The sequence below is a fragment of the Aphis gossypii genome, unplaced genomic scaffold (genome assembly GCF_020184175.1).
Source record: "Aphis gossypii isolate Hap1 unplaced genomic scaffold, ASM2018417v2 Contig00537, whole genome shotgun sequence".
Taxonomy (NCBI): Eukaryota; Metazoa; Arthropoda; class Insecta; order Hemiptera; family Aphididae; genus Aphis; species Aphis gossypii.
This window is the reverse complement of record NW_026083149.1, coordinates 40998-65640: the sequence shown is the minus strand read 5'-3', so window position 1 is coordinate 65640 and position 24643 is coordinate 40998. Positions and strand designations below refer to the sequence as shown.

General features: G+C 30.7%; 1 protein-coding gene across 1 annotated transcript in view; it reads right to left on the bottom strand.

Annotated features, from left to right (window-relative positions):
* The window catches only part of LOC126554548 (uncharacterized), a 31597-nt gene extending 17186 nt beyond the window's left edge, over nucleotides 1-14411 (bottom strand). Inside the window, exon 1 of the mRNA XM_050209606.1 lies at nucleotides 14265-14411. Within this exon, the coding sequence (XP_050065563.1) occupies nucleotides 14265-14270 (6 nt within the window). The 5' untranslated portion in view covers nucleotides 14271-14411. The remainder of the gene's footprint in view (nucleotides 1-14264) is intronic.
* Nucleotides 14412-24643: the final 10232 nt, after the last annotated feature.

Below are 24643 nucleotides of genomic sequence, written 5' to 3'. Positions count from 1 at the left end.
CGTAGTAGCATGATCTTCATTGCCATATAGAGTAAATGAGTAGGAGTTCTCGACGGTCCGCTCTCCGATGCTCGTTGGTTACCATTTGAAAAGGTGTCACCTAAATATTATCTTTGAATGTTCTAATTCTTCCCAGATAAATACCTAGAAACGAGAGTTCTTCACAGTGCTCGTCAAATAAAATAGATTTTAGCAAGTTATTTTCCTCTGGAATAATATACAAATCCTTGTCTTCATTCAACCTTAAAGTCTGAGTCTGTTGTACCTAACTTGGGCGTGTAGACTTTCATCAATTTCAATCACTTCACCTAATGCATTAATATTCAATACATCGGTATCACCATCATCATCATTATCACAATCTTGGGCTAGGAATACATCTACGTTGATATTATAAATTCTGTATAGTGGCGAATTTTTTAAATATCGATGCCAAGATTTAACAACGCCTTTCCTTACTAACCTTCTCAGATAACTGGACTTGTGGATTTTTTTCTTTTTGATATGCACGTCAATGCAATAGTCACTATCGAGTTCACGAGGTAATACATTTACCACATTCTCGACTTCTACCGGTACATTGATTATTTGTCCCAAAATGCCATATTGGCCATTGCTGTGCCGGAGCCTTCGGATTGACATCAAAGGCAAGCACGGTGAGATTAATCGCTCTATGATAATACCAAGTTTAAGTAAATGGGATACGTGAAACCATTCGACTTCAAAAAAGATGGTATTTTTTGCTAAGATAATGATACACAGCATACATTTTTGCTGTTTCTAAATTAATTTGTGGAAATAGTTTTTTGTAAAATAGTGTAAGACCGAGCCAATACATTTCTAAAATCATTTTGGAACCACAAGCGATCGCAAACACCACAAGCAGTATCAAAGCTACTGTTGATACATTTTTTGTAAACTAAGCGTGAGCCTTTAAATGTTTGGAACGAGAGTAGTGAAATCACCAGAAGTAATATTTGAGAAGGACAAATTATTATCAGAAATTGATAATTGAGAAGTTGGACAATTACTCGCTGTCCAAGCTGATTGACTTTGAAAATCGAGTTATGTAACAGCTGAAACACCAGAAAATAATTTTCTTTTCATCAGTGGTAGAACTTAAATTTCTGGGGAAGATGGTGGATTATATGCAATGCGCTTCGGTTTTGGATACTGCCATGTCGAAGGCTTATTGGTTGGAATGGATGTTGTAGCTGCACTAGTCGATGGCAATTGAGGATCTCGAAATACCTTAGCAGTTGTTACAACCATCAAGCATTCATGGTTAAATGGACTATTGCCACCAGGCTGCTGTTGAACACTCGTTGATGGCATTGACTGTAATGTGGCAGCTGCTTTGGCAATACAGGCTCGTCGTTTTCTTTGCCGCTGTGTAGCACTCTCTGGGGATTTCTTTATTTTAAGGCTTGGTTTATTTTTTGGACATTGACGCTCCCAATATGCTTTGACTCTTCCTAACTTGGTTTCTTCTATTATTTTTTATTTATCAGTTATAGAAGATCTAAACCACGCAAGTCTGCCCATGGTGAGTCATGCTACAGAATAGGCGTGTAGAAGAAAAGAGTACGTCTATACCGCGCAAGCATGCTCGTGGTGGGTCTTGCTACGACAAAGACGAGTAGAATATTGAATGTTTACGTGCTCCGCACTGGTATTATAGACATGGTCTCACCCACTGCGTCTCTGTGATTGGTTATTGCTTGAGGTCACATGGTGGCTATAATGATGGTTACCCGCAAAATTGTTTGCGTGTGGTCAATAAGTATGATATTATTATTATTATTATATTTTGTCAATTAAGCAATTACGCAACTTTCGGGGGTGGGGGGGGGTTTGTTGACACAACAAAAACAACCAATTGTGTTAACAAAAAATACAAATATTTAAAAAAGCTAAATTTGAAAAAATTGAAATCCGGAATAACAATTAAATTTAGTTAACTTTTAACTGCTCTCCTGAAAAATGATAAAATGTGAGATACACCCTTCTTCGTTGGGGGCGTCTGTTGTAGAATAAATTTAGTATGTAAAAACTAAGGTTATAACACCTTCTTACAGGGATGTTATAACAAACCATCAACTGAGTCAAACATTCAGATATTTCAGACATTTCAACAGTGAAAAAATATTGATGGAAATAAGTTTCAAGTTTTAGAAAAGAAGAATAAGTAAGCGAGACGAAGTCATAATATTTTGCAAGGAATAATTAATTTTATTTCATTCGCGCGTAACTATTACAGGGAGCTATTAAAACTCATAATTATCTATCTCGGTGGTGTTCCTACAAGAGGTATAATATTTTTCAGCCTGGAGCAGTACGACGGGTGCGATGGATGTCACGTGCAATTTACATCATTAAAATTAATATATTTAAAAAATCAATTTATAACATCTATATAAAGTATATGAAAAGATTTTCATTATTTATTGTTCGAATTTACGTATTTTATTGGTTTAAAGCTCCCTGGGCTATATCTGGTCTGTAAAAGATTTAAATTTACTTAAAGAACTGTCATTGTACCCAGAATGAAAACGAATGAAAATGTCAGATCTTTCGAAAAAAAACTGTATATCCAGTAATAATTTGTAAATTTATTACTCAGTATCGTAACTACCCTCCACGGCGCCCTTGGCGAATTTTATTTTGGCGCTTTTTTTGTTTTATTTCATAGGTATCTATATTTTTTTTATAAATATAATAATATTACATTTTTACGTGTTAATCAAAATATTGCCATGGTATATTTATTCAAATAATCGAGTCTTAAAACCAAGTTACAAAAAAAAAAAACATTTTTATTTAACTCAAACACACCCCTTACATTACTGCGCCCATGTTGCCAACCTCTAGTTACGGCCCTGTAACAGTGGCGTGTTGAACTATTTTTGCTTCTAACAAACCACCTACCCACCCGTTTTATTAAATATTCCTACATACCAAAATCGCTTCACTCGCATTCAAACTACAACAAACGTACCTAATAAACTACTAACTTAGATTATTGTATGTCAATAATTTTTAAATATATAAGATATAATATTATATAAGAATATAAATAGTAGTATTTTCATTTTTTTTTTCATAGTTATTGAAGATCACGTCTTATATTAACAGTTTTTATCAATGTGTTATCGGTTAATGTAAATCAATTTAATTTGCTTAATAATAATGATACTTTATTACAATATTATAATATACTCAATTCATGTTTCATAGTTGTTTAACATCAATTAAAATAAACTATAAAATAACTAAAACTATTTCCTTAAATACCAAGTACCTATACTATAATGTTAATTCTTAATAAATAAATAATAATTTAAATATTTTAACAAGATATATGATGTTACTTATATAACAATGCTTCTTGTAGTAATTTAGAGGTATTGGCATACTTGTTTATTGCTTCATCTGGATTAATAATTACATCCTTTTCACATGATAAGAGCAACAAACTGTCAAGACCATTGTCTGTACCATTGTTGAACGAATTCTAGTCTTAATTAATTTAATTAAAAAAAAATCCTTTCGCTACTTACTGATGTTGCTGGTATGGTACTCAAAAATGTATATGCCATATACATATTAGGAAATGCAGTTATCAAATTAAATGTATTTAATAACTTTAATACATTTAAAACTTTCATTTTAGTTTCAGTTATTTCATTATTGCCTTGATCTGAATTAGTACTTGTATCCGCATCTGATTCACTTATTAAAACATTTTTATGCAGTTTTTCAATTACTATATTTGTTTTAAATTTAAGGAAATTGTATGCACAAGTAGAATACTCTAATTTCAATTTGTAAATTTGAAATCCACTTATCCAGATACATAAAACCATCTTCAGGTATTGGACACCCTTTACTTGTAGCAATAAGTCGATCAACGGACAGAAGGGACAAGTCTGATAACATTTCTTGTGATCCTTCAAATCGGGTTGTTATAGATGTAAATATTTGATCTAAGACTGTGTAATAAACATGTATTTTAAAATCATCTTTGGGATTTGATACTATTTCATCATTCGTATTTTCTCCAGCCATTTTTTCCGTCTCTGAACCCGTTTTTCTGGAAACCATATTTCTTCAAGTTCATTTTTTAGGGAAAATCTTTTGGCTTCAGCCGATAAAGCATCTAAATGTTGCTCATTTCTTAATTCTGACAATTTCTTAGTACAATTATCAAACATCGTCCAAGCAGTGATGAAATAAAATGATAGCGATTGTAAATACATTGATAATGGAGTTGGTGCTCAAAGATACTTCTCGTTAATAATAAATGTTTAACAAACTTTAATGAAGAAATAGTAGACATTAAATTTGATGCCATTGAAGATGTTAAACGTTCAGTTGAGTTTGATAACTCTTCTAAAGTGTTCATAACTGCTTTATATTTTTCTAATATAACTGTCAAAGCACGACCATGAGATGTACAACGTGTAGAAGAAAAATTTTTCATTCTACAAACTCTTTCTCTGGATAACAAATTTTTTAATGGTTTAAAAAAATTACAGTACGCTTTCTTGCTCTTAAAAAAGCTATTAATGACTGCAAATCTCCAAAAAAATTTCTCATAGTCTTGTATCACAAGTATCCACCACAACCAGATTTAGAATATGAGAAAAACACCAGACATAAATTACTCTAAGATTTTTTTCTTGAATGTAAGCACAAACACCAGAGTATTGGCTTTGCATGGAAGATGCCCCAGCATATGATTGTGCACAAAGTTGATTTTCCCAATCAATATCATATTTTTGACAAATATTACACACAACGTTAAACATACCAATACCTCTTGCGTCTGCTACATTTTCTAAAGCAATTAATCTCTCTTCTACTTCTTCATTTTCATTTATAAACCTAATTACTAATGAAAGTTGTTCTATATTAGAAACATTTGTTGTAGTATCTATAATGAATGAAAATACTCCAGATTTTTTAATTTTGAATAAAATATTTTCCCGAACCATTTCACCAAGTAAATGTAGCATATTATTTTGGCTTAGATTGATGTTAATCGATTCTTTTTTTTTTGAGTTTTGAATTGTTGATAAGTGAGACGAAGGCGTTGGATTATATTTTGATATAAATTTAATCAATTCGATAAAATTACCTTGATTATTTAATGTCCAAGATTCATCGTGACCTCGAAATGCTATATTTTGACGAGCAAGGTAGATAAGAATTCCAAAAATTACTTTAACAATTTCCCTATTTTCACCAACATTTGTGTTTGAAGTTTCAAAAATTGTACTAACTACTCTCTGATTACTTATAAACATAGCTCTTCGAATTTCAGACTCCAAATGGACACTTTTTGATTCATGTGATTTAAGCTTCAATGATATATGACTCCAATCATAAGAATCAAACCGCACTAGTTGAAAACGTTTGGCATCTTCTTTACCAAATTGTTTGCAAACAATACAATACCAAATTGTTTGCAAACAATACAATAAACTTTGTCTTGTGATGGGGAATATGAGATTCAATTTCGCTTAATAAATTCACCAGATGGAATTTTTTATAATAATGTTCCTCACGAAAAGAACGCAACCATTTGCCTTGCATTTTAGTTGGAAATATACCTCCTTTTAACTCAGATGCTTTAGGTTGACATGGTGGTAAAGACGCAACATAAACAAATTGTTCTGTGGACATTCTTAAATTTAAAATTTTTGATGGATCATTAGGAAATTGTTGGAAATGCATAAGGTCTTGCACTCTTGCTCCATGATGTTACCAATATCTGTTAAATAAGTAACATCTAAATTAATTTTCAGTTTTTTTCTTTAAATATATATTTAGTCAATGTTAATTAAAACTACATTTTATTTGCACTTAACATACATTGGGTTGGTTATTAAATTTTCCAATTAAATAAAACAAATATTAAATTGTACCTACCTTCAATGTCATCAGTTGATATACAATCAGGTTGATCTTCATCAGACCGGACACTGGACAAATTCAACGATTCAACAACTACATTCATTTTACTACCTTTTCAAAATAAAATAAATAAACATGTAAATTACTCAATGTTTTTTTTTATGCAATATTTTAATGGAATAATATAAGTACATAATAGGAGGTATCTATCTTGATAATAAAAAAATTCTAGATATAAGTCAAAAAAAGTATTTAAATACACAATACAAGTTACAATTTTATCTCAGATACGTATCTTAAATACTAGTATCTGAGATACTGCCCAGCCCTGCCTACATGCTTATTAAAATACTTATTATACTAATACTTACAAGAAGCTATTGAGTTGATTACTAAATCGTTTGATGTTACTGCACTATAATTTGAAGTGATAGCCTCCGTGTTTTTCTTTATAATAACTGTTCAATAAATACAAATATATCTATAAAATCTTATTCAAATTCTAATGATTATAGATGTAAATTAATGGAACTTTTTTCCCATGAAATAATTGCCTAACATAGGTAGATATTTTATAAATATAAAAGGAAATGCAAAAAAAAATTGTTAAAATTAATTAAGAAATTTTTTTATATTAATAAATATTTATGTTGGATTCTATTTTTATAAAACTAATCAAGTACCTACCTAGTCAATTTTAAAATCTTAAAAAATTTAATATAAATTAAAGTCAAACCTCTAAAGACAATATAAAATATGTTTTTCCAAATAGGTAGGACAGGTAGGTAATAACTAATAGGTGAACAGTAAAGCATGATTGTTATAATTTAGAAATTATTTGAATCCCAATACACTTAGTCAAATACAATTTATAATAAAATATAGCATAATTAGGTAGGTCGTTGATAATTGTATTTAAGTATTGTCATTTTTTTTTTTTTTGCCAAATAAAATACAAAAATTACCTTTATTTGATAGAGATGGCGGCACTTCATCATCTATAGTTCTTTTTTTCGTTATATAAGACATATAAGACAGTAGATTTGATACAGTCTTTGATTTTTTTAATTTTGCAACATCACATGCTGTTAGATGACGTTTTCAGTTTGTATCATTATTTTTTTCTTTTTTTTCCACATAAACATACATTTTTGTTTTCTGACATTTTATCAACTTTTAAAGTATTAATTTTAATGTAACTGAACTAAACTGAAGAAAATTTCGTTAACAATTAATCATATAACACAATTTACAAATGCAGTCGGTGCAGACGTTGCGGTCGATCTGACTAGTGACTTTAGTTTAATAGTATATCTTATTATCTATTATTTACTATATATAGGACGTACACCGTAGCTGTCGACAGCGTTGTTGACATAATATTTTCAATTAAAATTTATAGCCAGCAAACGGGCGAAGTTTGGTGAATTATTTTGATAACAAATAGTGTAATTAGGGATTCCCACTTCCATAGTTCCATATATTTTAAAAATAAAACTGGATTAAATATTAACTGATAATATTTGAATACAGTATAATAGTATATACTATATTTTACATAATATAATGTATTAACTACGAAACCGTTTTGTACGGACATATTGTTATATTCTATGGCACGGACTACGTTTGTGTTTATTATAAAGAAAAACAACATAGGTACGTACTACCGCTACCGTAGTACTATTATAAGTTATGGCATATAGTCTATTCTTCTATTAATGATTACAAAATTATAATTCTATTCCTCGTAAAAGCAAAAAAGTACCCAACTAATTATTAGCCACCCACCCCTAAGATATTGATGGAGCGCCCGCTCCTTAAAAACATTGTCAACACGCCATTGCACTGTAATATTACTAACGAGAAATAATATTTTACGTTTTCGTTCAGATATTACTTAAGATATTGGACATCGTCTAAACTCTAAATGTAAATTAATCACTTTTATAAATAATAAGACGTTAGTAGGTACGATAAATATTTTTAACTATTACCTACAAATAAAGATAGTTAGGTTCATTATATTGTACCTATAAATAATTGACCGACATATTATTTAAATAGAACCTACCTATATATTTTTTTAGACCTTAGAAAATATATTATGAGAAGCCCATATCATCGCCTTGGACAGCATAATAACTGTCTTTCTACTTTTGTACAGGACCTTAAGTTAGAAGTAAAATAAATTTCGTGCCTAAAACTGATAAAATTGGTTTTATGGCTAATATTTGACAAATTTTCTGTAGACTAGCAGCAAATACCGAATGTTTGATTGAAAGCAAAGACGACAACCGGTATGAACAATACAACAGCTTGATAAACACAGATAGATGCACATTAAGCATATTGGTAGAAAACAGATCAATTACACAAGGGAGAATACTTATAAAACACTGGTCAAAAATGCTGTTTTAGCGTATAATTTAAAAAAATTTATCCGCTCTATTCAAATAAAAAAAAAATATTTTCAAAAGTCTAGTTAAATTAAATTTAAGAACAATCTAATTTGTTATTTACTTATTTTTAATATTAATCGAATATTACATTATATTGCATACACATTAACTAATAATTGTGTTTTTAATAGGAAAATTCTGAAGTAAATATAACTCGAATTAGAAATAACAATAGGAGACGAAAACTGTTTAGCCCTGCCATTATACAAACAAACCCCAAGTAAAAATGTAGTGCAACTGGTAAAAATTATGGATTAGCTGATCTTTTGAATTACCATCCCAGTTTAAATAATGAACATTAAAAAAAGTAATTTTAGCAATAGTTTAGTGATGTTCATATCTAATCGATATGAAGTTGAAAAATTAATTAAGAACCAAACTCACAGTCAGATTTGGAATAAAGAAAGGTGAGTACGATAGACAGATTCTAAATTCGGTGAGGTATGTAAAATGAAAGACTCTAAAAGCGGCAGTCAAAAATGCATGGAATGCTGTATAAATTATCTACTACATGCAAATTAATGGCTTATGGAATTGAAATAAAATCCCTAGTCAGAACAAACTTTGAAGCATATCTTCAAGTTTCCGTCCAGTTGTTTAGTTTGTAAATCGATCGAAACTCGAGAGTATCCATATTTAGCAGTGAGCTCAAGTGGCTATTTACAAATTATGAACATAGGTTTGTACAATTTAAAATATTAATTGATGGACAAGTCGGAGATCATTTCGTTTTAGAAACCAAATACCATGCGTCACCAAAGAAACAACCAGTGTTATTGGAGCAAAAAAATAATCAAACAGATTGTGAGTTATTGATAGCAAACTGGGTCTTTTTAATTATGTATTTAATTTTGTAGATTGTACACAAATAATGCAATACACGTTTAAGAAATACACTTCAATATTTCATTTTGGGAAACGAAAATGCTTGGCAAACTTCAATTATAAGAAAGAAACATCATAGTGTTATTGTATTAGTATAAAAGCTATTTGATATATTTATATGCGTACTTATCTGTTTTTATTATTTTTGTTTTTATTTTTTTTGGGGGCCACACGAGTGTATAATATACGTCGTAACGCACGTTAATTTTGACGTCCGTCGTAGCATTTTATAGATATTTATGGATATGGCCACACCAACGACGTGCGTCAAAATGTACTTGCGTATGAACGGACGTTGATTTTTGCCTGTGTGTATTATACTACAACGCACGTTGAAACATGTAAACGAAAGTCGAAGAATTGCATTGTTTCAAACTTGAAGGGCCACATGGATGTACAATTATACAGCTGTATCATAATAGCAGTGTGCCATTATGTATAAAATTCTAATTAAAAAATATATATATATATTGTTTTTAATAAAATCAATATGGTTAATATCGATAAGCAAACTTCTAATTAATGAAGTTCAAAAACGACCATTATTATGGGATACTTCTAATGAAGATTATAAGGACAAAAACAAAAAAAAAACAGCTTGGATTGAAATAGCTGTGTTTTTACTTCCAAATTTCAACAGTAAAAATGATGTACAGCAAAAATTAATTTGCAAGTATTTTGTTAATATTTAATTACCTACTTAGTAATTGGCTGTTTATTAATATTAGGTACAATATTTCAAATTAATTTCTTAAATATTATTAAACAGTTTTATAATTTTATAATTAAATGATAATTATGAAGATATATGAAAAAATTATATAATATTATGAATACAAGAATATAATTAATTATACTTATCTATACTTAATATGTATTTATAACTCATAAAAAATAAAAACTACTGTTAGGTATATATCAACTATATTTTATCCATCTGCCAAAGTAACTGTCCTTCGTTACTTATAAAATAGTTTAATAACGCCTCACGATATCGATTTTGATTTCTGTTCATACTGTTAGTAGTTATATTTTCAATATCGCTGATCTCTTCTAGGCCATTGATTATAAGATTATCATCATAAAATAAAACCATCTCAATCCCTTACAAAGTTATGTTAAAAGCAACAACATTTACCATATTTACTGCAAAGTTGACTTTAACATCGATAGGTCTATGAAGTATATGCCACTTATTAGACAGTATACTGAACGTGTATTCGACATATCGTCTAGCACGTGTAAGACGATAGTTGAAATTTTTTTTTAACAGGTAAATAATTACCCGAGTTAATCCAAATGCTTCAACGCCAACAAAAGCTAAAGGTAGCGGGATGACTATTTCGGGAAATGTACTTGGTGTTGATGCGGGAATATTGAGATTATTTTTTTCCAATTTTTCCCAAAGTACCGAATTTCTAAAAATTGTAGAATCCGAGTCCTTCCCAAAAGAGCCGATATCTACATAAATAAATCTATAATTTGTATCAGCAATGGCGAGTAGTCTTATGGAAAAAAAATGTATAAAATGCATTTACAAAGATCCACTTCGTTCCGGTTCGATGATGCGTATATGTTTCCCATCAACTGCTCTTATATAATCAGAAAAGTTTGCTAGGGTTTTAAATTATTCTGCAATTGTAATCCATGTATTTTTATCAGGGTTAGGAATACACTTTTCTTTCCAGACCTTCCAAATAATTGTGCATACTGTTCTAACAATTTCACTAGTTTCACTAGCAGTACTTTTTCTAATTCTAAAACTGTAGTGCAGTTCTTATTTTATTATTTCTATTAAGTGCAAAAAATAATGGCAAAGAGGATAATCCGCGATAATTATGCAAGAAATTAAAAAAAAAAAAAAGAAAACTCAAAATCTGGTCCAGGTTCTAAAAAAATCAGATTATACATTTATGCAGAGCAATTATCATTCTTGAGAAAGACCAAAGAATTACGAAATACACTGAATCTAGTCTTGACCATGTATCGACTGCTGAAGATAACATTTATAATATGGATGAAAATGAGTAAGCTAGAGACGATAATTTATCTCAACCTACGTCTACTGAAACAGCAAAAGCAAAAATAAATTTAAGAAATTAGACGTTGAACGTGCATTAACTGATTTTATGGAAAGTCAGAAAATACCCAAGAAATCACTTGAAGATGATGATTTGGCATTTTTTTACTCCTTACTTCTGTCAGTTCAAACTTTAAATATGGAACAAAAATTTACATTTAGAATGAAAACAATGAAACTTCTGTACAGTTTACAAAACAATCAAACAACGAATCAATCTATGCAAAGCCCTTCAATCGTAAATGCATCCGCACATAATAATATTTATTATCATCATGGTTCTAGATAGAACACTCACTTATAGAGAACACCTAACCAGACTATTAGCAAAAGTCAAGACCCGTCAGAGCATCATTTCAAAGCTATCTAGCTCAACACGAGGAGCCGATGCGAATACGTTACGTATAAGCACGCTATCATTAGTGTATTCTACAGCTGAGTATTGTGCCCCCGTCTGGCTTAACAGCGTCCACGCAAAGAACGTAGAAAAACACCTTAATGCGGCAATACACACAATTGGCGGGTTGATAAAGTCTACACCACTAAAATGGCTACCAGTGCTTAGTAACATTGCTCCGCTAAAGTTACGAAGAGAACATACACTATTGCAAAAATGGAAAAAGTGCGCTAATAACCCCCTCCTTATCATACACACGGACCTGACTGCATTAGAAAATGTTCAATGACTTAAGCCACGAAAACCACCATGGAAAACAGCAAGGGATTTCATCAAAGATAATTTCCATATCAGTTCTAAATGGGAAAACGATTGAACAATAGAAAATCCAGATAACCAAAAACTGGTGATTAACCCAATTACAAAACAACCGGGATTTGACCTCGAAAGAAATACTTGGGTAACACTATACCGTATTAGAACTGGTCATGGTTGGAGTGGTCACATGATGTATAAATGGGGACTGCGTAATAATGAAACGTGTGACTGTAGCTATGAATCCCAGACGATCAATCACATCACCACTGAGTGTCCAATGCGTGCATTTAAAGGCAATATAGAAGACATCTACCTGGCGAAGGAAGAAGCGGGAACGGATGAAAAACCTAGATATGAAGCTATAGCATGACTTCTACATTTACCAAATAAGGAACCTCTTATTTATTTTATGTTTTATGTGTTTATTTATTTTTAAGTTTTATCACTGTTGACCATCTTCTAATTTTAATTTTAATTGTATACATTTTATATCTTTTAATATGCTAAGTGTTGTTGATGCTGCTCATAGACGCCATACGAAATGAATAAAATTATCATCCGGCTCATATGGTTTCTGATCGTGATAATATACAATCAACATCTACATTATCTGTTGGATCATATTATTCTCAATTTTCTGCTGAAGGTAAAAATGTGTCAAACGATAGCGGAACTTTAGAAGGAGGTTATCATTATTAAAATTTATTGTGATTTTAAATTAATAATTAATATACTTTGGTAAAATAATTTTACCAAATATTAAAAACAAGTTGTAAACGATTTGCTTGTGTACAAAAATAATATATTATAATAGAAGTATTAAATAAAAATAATGTTAAAATTAGTTTATTCCCTCATTATTTAATTGTTTATTGAATTATAACTTGATTTATTATATATCTACATACTTTAAAGTTATCACCAACTTTTCCTCGGGTTGAATAGCTGTTCTCATATTTGTATCTTGCCGTTATGTCATTTTCAATGTAAGATAGTAACTCATCAAATGAACTTATCGACATGCAAAAATAATTAAAAAACTTAACATTGTCTTTCCGAAGTTGTTTACATAATTGAAAATAATGGCCATGTAATTGACTTTTAGAATGTATAGGATGAACCCAAATCTAGCTTCTTCTCTGGCTCGTAAGTACAGCGAATAATACGAGAACGTTACAATTTCGTTAGAATCCATTACATCTATGACCAACGTCTTGTATTGTAAAAAGTCTGTAGGAAACTATTTTTTTTCAAAAAAATATTACATCTACAAGCGTAATATTTAACGGTCATGTGAACTGATAAATACGTGCGTTAAAATATACGTACGTCGTAAGCGCGTACACTATATGCTCGTGTGGACCAGCCTTATTAAACAGAAAGGTAGAATCTTGTAAATATAACATGGCTTTGATTTGTACAACTATATTGTGTATAAAAAAATACGCAAGCGCCAAGAGGCAGCAAGTACATGTACAAATTTAACGTAAAATGTCCAATTTAGCATTTAGAATTTAGAAAACTAATAAGTGTACCTTTAGGTCATTTTTATAAATTATATATTATTTACTATTTTGTATACATTTTATAGTAGGTATCTAAGTATCTAATAATGCAATAAATACATATCGCGTAGATATTAAACGTATTACGGCGGCATTTATGTGTATCTACCTATGCATTTTGTATTGACGTGATCCGTCATAGTCGAAAGTTTAGAAAATATTAAAATAATTAACATCGCTTCTGAATGAGCACAATCATGGCCAGCTGCCATCTTAGTGGATTTGGATAAAACGTGTTCTCTCGTTTGTTATAAGTGTTTTGCTTAACATAGCGTTCTTTTAATTTTAATGATTAGTTTCATACTTGAATAAATAAAATTAATTTTTCAAACGAAAGTCTGTTAAGGAATACCTAACTAACTTTTTAATTAAAATTTCATTATAATAATGTCAATAGTATTAATTTATTATAGTTAAATTTATCACTAATACCACACTTAATAGAAAGTTATGAGTTAAAAGGATTCATATATATATTCCGTAATCAAATAAACTAGAATATTATTATGTAGCTGACATATATAAAAACGATTACCTACTCAAATGAGCAAAAAAAAAAAAATTAGAATCATTAAAAATAATAGTTAAGTAAAATAAACAATATTGAAATGAATTAAAAAAAAAATATTTGTACTCACCATCATATTGCTGAACAATGCTCTATAGGACTGATAATACCTTATTTTAATAAAATTGTTTTAAGTGATAGATATTACAGAATAGTTAAAATAACATTGTTTACTTTGATTTTGAATAATTAAACACAAAATAGTACATTAATACAGTTTTTAAATATGTTTGATTACCGTAGTTACCAAATAGAAAATAAATAAAAAATTAAAATTTATAAATCAATTTTATAATACTTTCCATGTATAAAATAAACAATATCTAAGGGCACATAGTCGGCGTTTGACTAAAATATTTTACTTCACATTCATATCCCGATAACGCGAAATGAATAATTTAAAGTCATCTGTAACAAGCTGTGTTTATTAGGTATGACGCGGGTCCTGGTGCGAGCACGGCGTCACGAGTGTGAGGATCGAGTGGTGAGGGGAACAATAAAGAAAAACTAACACTGGTTGTTGGCTTGTGTGAAATGTTTATTTGTAAGCAAAGCGAACAACGAAGGATTAGGTGAATCAACCAAAAAAAAAAAAATAAAAAAATAAAAAAATAATAGTGGCGATGAAAAAACAAAAGGGGAAAAAAAGGTGGAATCAAATGGTGAACCGGGTTGTGTGCTGTAAGGCGCGGATCACAAGACTGGCTAGCCTAGGTCCGGTTCGCGGTGTCGGCGGGTCGGTTGGTCCGCGTGCGGTTATCGCACGTCGGTGTCGTCCGTCGTCATCTGGTGGTTGGTAAGAAAAGTAATTAGCGGTATTCCGCGTAAATGCCGTTTGAATTCAAATGGCTATTACGCGGGGCCGCGTCATACTCCCCCCCTCCCAAAAAAAAACCGCCAGGGACAGCGGGTTTCCAGCAGACAGCGATTGGGTGGTGGGTGTCCGGTGTAGACACTATTCCGGGTTAGTACCACGTGTTCCAGCCGGTTATGGCGGACGTGGTCCCGGGTGTCTTAACTCCGGTTGTGGTGGTGCGGGTTCGTCGAAGTAGCCTCGGATGGCTATGTCGTAGACGACCTCCATGTCCACGTCCTCGGGATTGGCGACGTCACCGTCTGCCAACAGCTCCACCTCTTCCTCCGGCGATATTTCCATATCCTTCGTTGTTGTGGGGGCAGGTGTTGGCTGTTCCGAGGTTCCGACTGCTCCGGTAGGTATATTTACCTCCGGCGTCGTGGCCTCGGCGACTGGTGGGGTCGCTTCCTCCGTGGGCTGTGGACCTGGTGCCGTTGGGATGGTGGTTGATGACATAGGTGTGGTGGTTGGTGTCGCCTTTTGCAGTCGGAACTGTTGTGATGGCCCCTCCCCGGCGGTCCTCCTCTTCGCTGGCCGGAACTCAGCTACTCTGGCCGCGTTTCGGCGTTGGCGGTGGTGTCGCTACCGTCGTCGTCACTGTCGCCGTTGTCGTCGTCGGTGTCGTCGCCGGTGTCGTCGTTGTTGGTGCTGTAAAAACAACCGGCGGCCGTGGGACCGGCGTTGCCATCAAGGGTAGGGAGGGTTGGCGGAAAAGGTGCGCAGACGGGGGGATCGCGGGCGATCGCGGCATACCCGCTGGTGGTGCGTGCCGTCTCGGGCTCCGGGACCGGTGCGTTTCCACGGGCGGTACATCACACTGCGGAATACCGCCGTGCGGTCGTCCCACCCGCGGTTGTAGGCGGCCCACAGCACCGAGTCCCGGCGCAACTGCTCCAGGGGCATCCGGCGCACCTAGGGTTGCCAACTCTTATTTACGGATAAGCGGGAAACCAAATATTTACAAGCGGGACTCGACAAAAAAAAAACGGGACAATACTACAAATTTACAAAATCGAAAGAAAAACAATTTTAATCATTTTTATCAGTTTTATTTAAAATTTGAAATAAAATTAACAGAATAATCGTCTTAAGTTTTTTTACACAATATTAATCATTAAATAAAACACTTTGCTCAGTTAAGAGTACCTACCTTATCACAAGACAATTAGTTTTTTTTTTTGAAAGAGTACTTGTCTTGTGATTTGGCACATTTGAGCAATTTTTTATTTTTAATAACATAGTCATAAAAATCTTTGCAATTGTACTGAAAATTAATTTTTACTTGCAGTTCTGCCTTTACGTGTTCAACACTCAGTCTATTTCTTGAATCAGTCCAGGCGTTTCCGCAAAGTGAAAACGCCCTCTCAGCAGCGGCATTTGAACATGGAATAGACACAATAAACTGAAAAATCTTTAATAATTTCGGTATATTCAAATGCCGAAACAGTTCATGCCAAGTTTCATAAATAGTTTTTTTTTTTCATTCAACGAATGTGTTTACTTACGCTCCTCAATAATTTTATCCAGAGTTTCTTTAATACTGCAAAACTCATTATAAAGTTCGTCCATATCTATGAGTTTGGTGAGTGATAATTTTTCACAACACATAGAGAGATCCTTGTAGATAAATGTATTTTCAAAGCAAATAGTAGTATTGTAGCCAAATTATTATCTTCCGAAAAATTAAAGTGATCGTCCAGATATTTCAATGCATTTTTTTACCATGTAACCAAAACAATTTTTATGGATTCTTGTTCATAAATTGTAAAACTGGTCAGGGAATTTGTACAAAGAAATCCAAAGAATTTGTCGTTGATTCTTTGCTCTATTTTTAAGCGTAAATCTGTTAAGATGTTAAAAGTTTCACAAGATTATCTTTTTCCAAAAACATGATGACATTCTGAAATATTTTTAAAGTATTATCTAGAAATCCAAGAAAACATTCTGTTTTTTTTTGCGTGGTTTTCATTAAAATATTTTCCTAATGCCACTGGACAGTTATCTCCAAGAGACATAAAATAAGACTTCAACGCTGGAAATCCGAGTAGAATTTTCCCAATAGCGGGATCCAATGATAGCCACCTCGTTTTGACGTGTCTTATAATATTTTGGTATTCTATTCCAGCATCAGCAAAATGTTCTTTTAGAGTTTGTACTCTTGGGCATGGTAGGATAAGTGCCCATACACTTTAAGTACCAAATTTTCCACGTCAAACTCACACTTTTCCATAGCATGACGGATGACATTGTGTACCATGTGTGCTGAACACCCTGCAGGCAAGATGTTGGCATTATCTTGAAAAAGTAGTTTGTAAACTGAATTATTTTTTCCAAAATTAACATTGGCGTTTTCGGCTGAGTAAGCAGATACATTTGTGAAATCTAGGTAAAGCGCTTTAATTCTATTTTTTATATTATTATAAATATCGATAGCTTTTTCATCTGAGTCCTCATAAAATCAAGCAGGCATAATTCCATTATCTGGCGAAGTAAAATCTGACAATAATTGGAAATAATTTTATATGTCCGTGATTTGACGCATCTGTCGAAATACTATAAAACACGTCTAATCTCAGTTTTTCCACAATTTCTTCGATTGATGCTGGAGCCAGAACGTTGTAAATTAAACATGACGCCTTAGTTCTACCAAGCGGTATTTTTGATGGAATTTGAGAATCATTATATATCACGGGACTTAGGTTTGAATCGCAGTCAATAGAATTATACGACATGTTATGGTTCACGCTATGGTAAACTTTTGTCAACTCTGCAGCAATCACTTTTTCCTCGACTGTTGTCAATACATCGCGCTTTAAAAATTGTTGTAAAGTTTGAGTATTCTTACGAGCTCTTTCTTCCCGTAGGTGTTCCGGAACGCTAATATGCCGTTTAACGTCATTCAAACCTCCATGCGATATCATAAATGATTTCATACACACGTTGCAAAAAGCTTTATGAACATTTGTATCAACTCTTTTTAAAAAAGGATACGATTGCTCCCATTCTTGTCTGTAGGAACTAGAGCTCTGCATGGTCCGTATTTTTTTGGACCGGACCGAACCAGTTAATTAATTAAGACCAAAACTAGACTGGACTATCATTAAAATAATTTAACTGGACCGAGACTAGACTGATTTATTTTAGACTGTTGAAAAAGACCAAGACCCGACTGTTTTATTTTTAAACTATTGAAAAAGACTGGGACCGGACCATTTTATTTTTAAATTTTTGAAAAAGACCGATACTGGACTGTTAAAAAAAAAAGATTCACAGTAAAATCAAGATCGGTTGGACCAGACCGATTTTACTTTTACTTCTTAGGGACACTACCGAGATTGGTTTAGATTGAAACATTTGAAACAGACTAATGCCAGGTTGCACGAAAAATATTGTAATTTAATGGTTCAATAAAATGTCACGTTTGAGGGATCAGCGCACATTGATTCGTAAAATGTTTAATGATTGTTCATATTATGAACCTTGATATGAGAATATTAACATTAATAAAGACATAATGATTCAAATAAAAACTATGTTTAGTTTTAATAAATATGAATTGAGGAAATTATCGGGTTAGGTACCTACTACCTACCTATCTTATTTTTAAAATGAATAGTGAATACATTAATATAGTTGAAATTTGTTTTTAAGAATAATTACTTTAATTAATTTATTTATTAGTATTTCATACCATTTTGTAGGTGTATCTACGATCTACGATCTACCTACAATTTATAATATACCTATATTTATAAAAAAATACAGAATAACTGTATTAATAAAGTTGCTATGTAATACCTACTAGTTACATTATAATGTATTGTTATATGTACCTGTAATATGGAAAATAAGTACAATTTAATTTCTTTTAACCGTTTATTATAATAGTCACAATATAAAAATGTTTCATAATTAAAATTAAAATTTATACAATTTATATGCTATAAAAATTATGAATTTTACTGTGCCACACCTTGGTACTATAAGATAAGTTTTTTAGCTAAATACTTTATATTTAAAATAAAATAAATGTGAAAATAATTAATAAAAAAATAATTATTAGTTGATAATTGAAAGTTCAATTAAAAATAATAATAATACAATTCTTACTTGAAAGATACTTAAAAGTTCAATTAAAAATAATAATAATAAAATTCTTACTTGAAAGATACTTAAAAGTTCAATTAAAAATAATAATAATACAATTCTTACTTGAAAGATACTTAAAAGTTCAATTAAAAATAATAATAATAAAATTCTTACTTGAAAGATACTTAAAAGTTCAATTAAAAATAATAATAATAAAATTCTTACTTGAAAGATACTTAAAAGTTCAATTAAAAAAATAATAATAAAATTCTTACCTTGAAAGATACTTGAAAGATCAATTAAAAATAATAATAATAAAATTCATTATTATTTTTAAAATAGTTATTTAAGAACAAAATCGAATCAACACTTGTACCACTCAGACAACTTCTACGCTCTTCGATTAGTCTTCCAGCAACGCTAAACGAGCGTTCACTGCTAGCACTACTAGCTGGAATAGCCACAATTTGTCGTGCTAATACACTTAAATGTGGAAAAATGTGATTTTGACGCTTCCAAAAATTTAACAAATTGTCGTCGATAACATCAAACTTTTCTTTTTTATAATTTTCCAATTATTTTTCAAATTTACGCCTATTATCCAAATCTTCATTATTTTCACCATCTTCCCATTCTGAAAATGGTGAACTATTCGAAATGTTATTTTGTATGGTAACATTATGTTCCAGGTGTAGGTCACCAGGAGTTATATTTTCTTCTAATTCAATTTTTAATAACTTTAATTCTATATTTTGAAATATACGTGATTTATCAGGTTCAGAAAACATTTTTAGAGATTTAAATTTTGGCGATAAAAAAATGGCAATCTCGTGTTCTTCGGCCAACTTAAATTTCGATTCCATTAACTCTAAACCTCGTTTTCCTAATTTTTGCATTATTGAGTTGGATGTAAGTTCTTCATTTACATCAAATATGTCCTCTTGAAGTTCAGCATATGTTTTTAAATGTTTTTTCAATAACAGTTGGTATAAAACAACTTTTTGAATAGTCGGATATTTATCACCCTCTAGTTCATCAGATGCTTTTTTAAATGGTTCCAAAAAAATTGTAATTTTTTCCAGTAATTCTGTATTGATATTTTGTATACGATTGAAATGTTCTCCATATAATTGAATAATTTCTGGAAGTGCTCTTTTCACTGATTGAAACATTAAAAGCCTTGTATTCCACTTCGTTTCAACTTCTTGTACAAGTCCTTGGCTAAGTTCACTATTTTTACCCGAGCTTTTCATAAATTTTACCAAATGTTTACATTCGTTAGTAATATCACTACTGGATTCAACAATTTATTACCGTCTTCTTCATGATTCAAAAATTTTGAATCAAACAGATTTCTTAATACAGTATTAATTAAATGAGCACAGCAGTTAAGTCTATTGTTATTTCTGAGAGCTGTTAACATATTGGAACCTTGGTCGGTAACAAAAGTTATATTTGACATTAAATCAAATATTGACTTATCTGCTGCTTCAGATATTTAAAAAAAAAGATTCAATATGAAACGTTTTATATTGTCACCCGTTTTTACTTCATTACTTAGAAATAAACCAGTTTTAAGTAGGAGACAGTTTAATTCCCAATTATCATCTATGTAATGCAGTGTTATTGACATGTAACTATTTTTACGATAATTATCAGTCCACATATCACAGGTTGAAGCACAATATTTTTTGTTTATAATGAAAAATAGATCTTTAAACAGCTTGTTTCTGATTTCCTTAGTATTTTTTTCAACATGTCTTGATATGGTAGTCGGGTGAGGCAAAAGGTCCGAAATGTCAATTGGTCCATACTTTCTACCAGTGTCCAATAAAAACTGATATAAATTCTTCAAACCTTCACCTTCAATTGCGGACATTGGTCTTATATCCAGACAACAAAATTCAACGCATTTTTCAATTGCTTTTATCTTTAATTCTTTTGGTACTATTTTTTGTTTTTTACTTTTCTCTTCAATAAATATATCAATAGATCTTTGCAAACCTTTATTTGAACTGCATTTGTGCCTATTAAGTGTAGCTGTCGCTGATTTATTCCCGTAGAGTTCCTTACAATTTATACAAGCAACATATTCTGTTAAAATGTGTTCGGGAGAATCAGGGTTGTCATTATTTTGAACGATTTGCATAACATTTTGAAATTTTTTCCACGTGTCACTTTTTCCCTCACGAGGCACCAAAATATATTCTCCAGTATCGTGGGTTAATTTCCGTTTAACTGCATTTTTAGAATTATTTGTCATAAATGGATGTATTAAAGATTGATTTGTCGTAGATCCAGAAGTAGAAGGAAACGAAACAACAGAGGAATCGTCGATCGTATCATTCGGTATAGGCGTACTGCATATTACGCTGTTTTCATCAGTAGACAAATCATTAAATGAAAAACTTTGATTTTCTGAAAACTCTGAATTTAAAAATTCAGAAATTTCTTGAGAATTCATAATTCTAAAATAATGAAAAAATAAATTGAAAAATGTGTGTATAAATTATTTGAAATAGTATAAAGTATTTCAAAATAAATGAAAAATAATATATTTTGTTTGAAAATATCAGCAATTGAAAATAACCAACACCTATTTATATATCGATGGCTAAGAGGCCAAAAGTTGTATGTCACAAATACTAAATAATACAGGAGAGCAGTTTTAAGATTTTAAATTATTCTACACCAAATAATTTGTGTTGTAGATTTTTGTTCTTTTTGTTCAGTGTTACGACTTATTTATTTGTAAAATATTCTGTAGAATACATAAATTATTATACTTTTAGGTAATTTTTTTCAACATAGTTATGTTTCATTTATATTTAAATGGAACTTGTTATAAGTGGTAATATATTTAATATATTTTTACCGTGGACGTACAAGGTTTTGATAGATATTAAAAGTTGTTAATTAAGTAGGTATGAACTCTAATTAATTAATGATATAAATACTTAAAATATGCTTAAGACTAATTATTTTTATATACGAAATTAAATATGTATATACAACTATTGTAAAAGGGTTAACAAATTTTCAATCAAATTTTTAGTGAAATAAAAATCTGTTCTTTAATGTTATTTTATGCTAATTAAAGATATTACATATTTTTTAAATGTATGAAATATAAATATATGCCATACCTAATTAAATAATCATAGTTACAAATTGTTTTCAGTATAATTTATTGACAAATACTAAAGAGAAAATTATTTTATTTTATCAATTTATCAGTAGGTATACACCTAGAGGTAACCTAGTAACCTAACAAGGTGTAATAATAACAAATAAAAATTAAAAATTAAAGAAAAAGTATAATTTAAGTACTGATCAAAATATAAAAAAAAACTAAGTACTATTGGCAAATAAAAAGTATAGGTATTTTACTCTTAATAATAAAAAATGTAAATTAAAAATAATAATTATAATTAATAACACTATAAGGTAAATGTCTAATATTTGTATTGACTATTAACCAATAAAAATAAAATAAGAACTCACAAGTCTGTAAAGTGTAGAGATGGACACAACCACAACAGTACAACACAACATTACACGATTATCACACATGTGTCACAAATGATTATATTATGACATATGGACGTATCATCAGAGGTTAAAACGGCATACATAAAAAATAATTTTTTGAAAAAATAATATTTTCGGACATATTCATTTTTTATAAATAGATTATCAAATTCAATATCATCTTAAACATTACAAATCCAAAATTGAATGAATTGTTTTTGACTTAAGTAACAAAACCGGAGTTATTTATTATTGGATATTTGTCCGCTTAATTTTTATATAATGTTAAAATATTTATTGTATGCCACATTAATTTAGGAGTTGTCGTATGTGTGCACTGTGCATTAAAATAACCTATCTTGCGCTAAAAACACAAAAATTAAAGTATAAATAAAAATGTTTTAATTATGATAATATTGACTTATGTTATGCCGAATCAAAAAAACTACTCAGATAAACTCAATGGACTTGGAAAAATATTTTGAGAAAAATTGGACATACAACTTTTGGCCTCTTAATACTTAGCCATCGATATAAATAGTTAAATATATGAACGATGTTTCTTATGTAAAAAAAAAAAAAATCAAAATACAGAAAATACAGAATACAAAATGTCATTTTAAATAAATTTGTTTGCCAATCTTTGATTCTATTATCTAATTATTTATATACCTGGTACCAACAATAAATGAAGTCCAGCAGTCAAATTAAACATTGACGACCAGGGTTATGTAATAATTGTGAAACACATTTATCATACTAAAGAAAAAGTTAAACTTTATTGTTCGACGGCATATAAATATCTAGTACTACTACTAGGCGTACTTGAGTCGATTTTTGTTAGATAAAAACCTCATTAATAGGAAATAAAAAGTTAACCACAAGGTATGTATAACTTGAATGTCATGAACATTGTAAAGAATAATACTATTAAGTAATCTTATATTATCTATACAATATTATGTATATAATATAAACAACGCAATAGATACTATTTCATTTAATACAACTTACCAAGTATTGGAGACAACAATTATTATAGGTTGTATTACAATCTGTTGGTGCCTGGTAGGTACAAGGTACTAAGTAGAGATTACCGTCACTTCACACAGCAAATGTAAAAATGATTGAAAAACAGAAACAAATAACAATAAAATGTAAAATTCTTCTTCTAATAATAATTTCTTATTATTATGTTTACTACTGTACCAAATCAAAATTAAATATTTTAAGTAGGGAGTATGGAGTAGACTAAACGGTTAGGTGATGTTTATTCTATTATGACTATCGCACATATTATAGATATTTATAGTACAATATGTTATTACGATTTATGAATGATGACAGTAAACCCAAAATGAATTAATATTTAATATCAACAGTCATCGTGCGACGTTCAGATTATTACTATTAAATTTATAATCAATTACCTAGCTAATAGTTATTGCATACGTTGTAGGTACTAGGTAGTAGGTAGTACTCAGTACTCATTAGTCACAGAAGTCGCTCAGTAGTTTAATTAAAATAATAATAATAGTTAAATACAAATATTGCTATACAGTGCCTAATACCTATTAAAAACGATAAATAACATAGGGGCCGTCATTCCGATAAAAATGAAAATAATAATAATAATAATAAATCATACTATTTCTATTACTTACTATTTCCGACTTTTAATTTTAGATACGAGTATAGGACCATAACTGAACTGATGAAATTTCCAAAATTAAAGGACCAACGAAAACTGGACCGTGTGTTCTTTTAAATAAAAATACCGGCAAATACTGGACCATGTATTTTTTTAAATAAACAGACCAAAAAAAGACGGACCATTCATTGATTTTGAATAAAAAGACCGACTATATCCGGACTACGGTCTAGTCTGGTCCGGTCCGGACCGGTCCAGACCGGACCATGCAGAGCTCTAGTAGGAACACATACGTTTACATTTTTTGTTTTTTAGTTTTTCA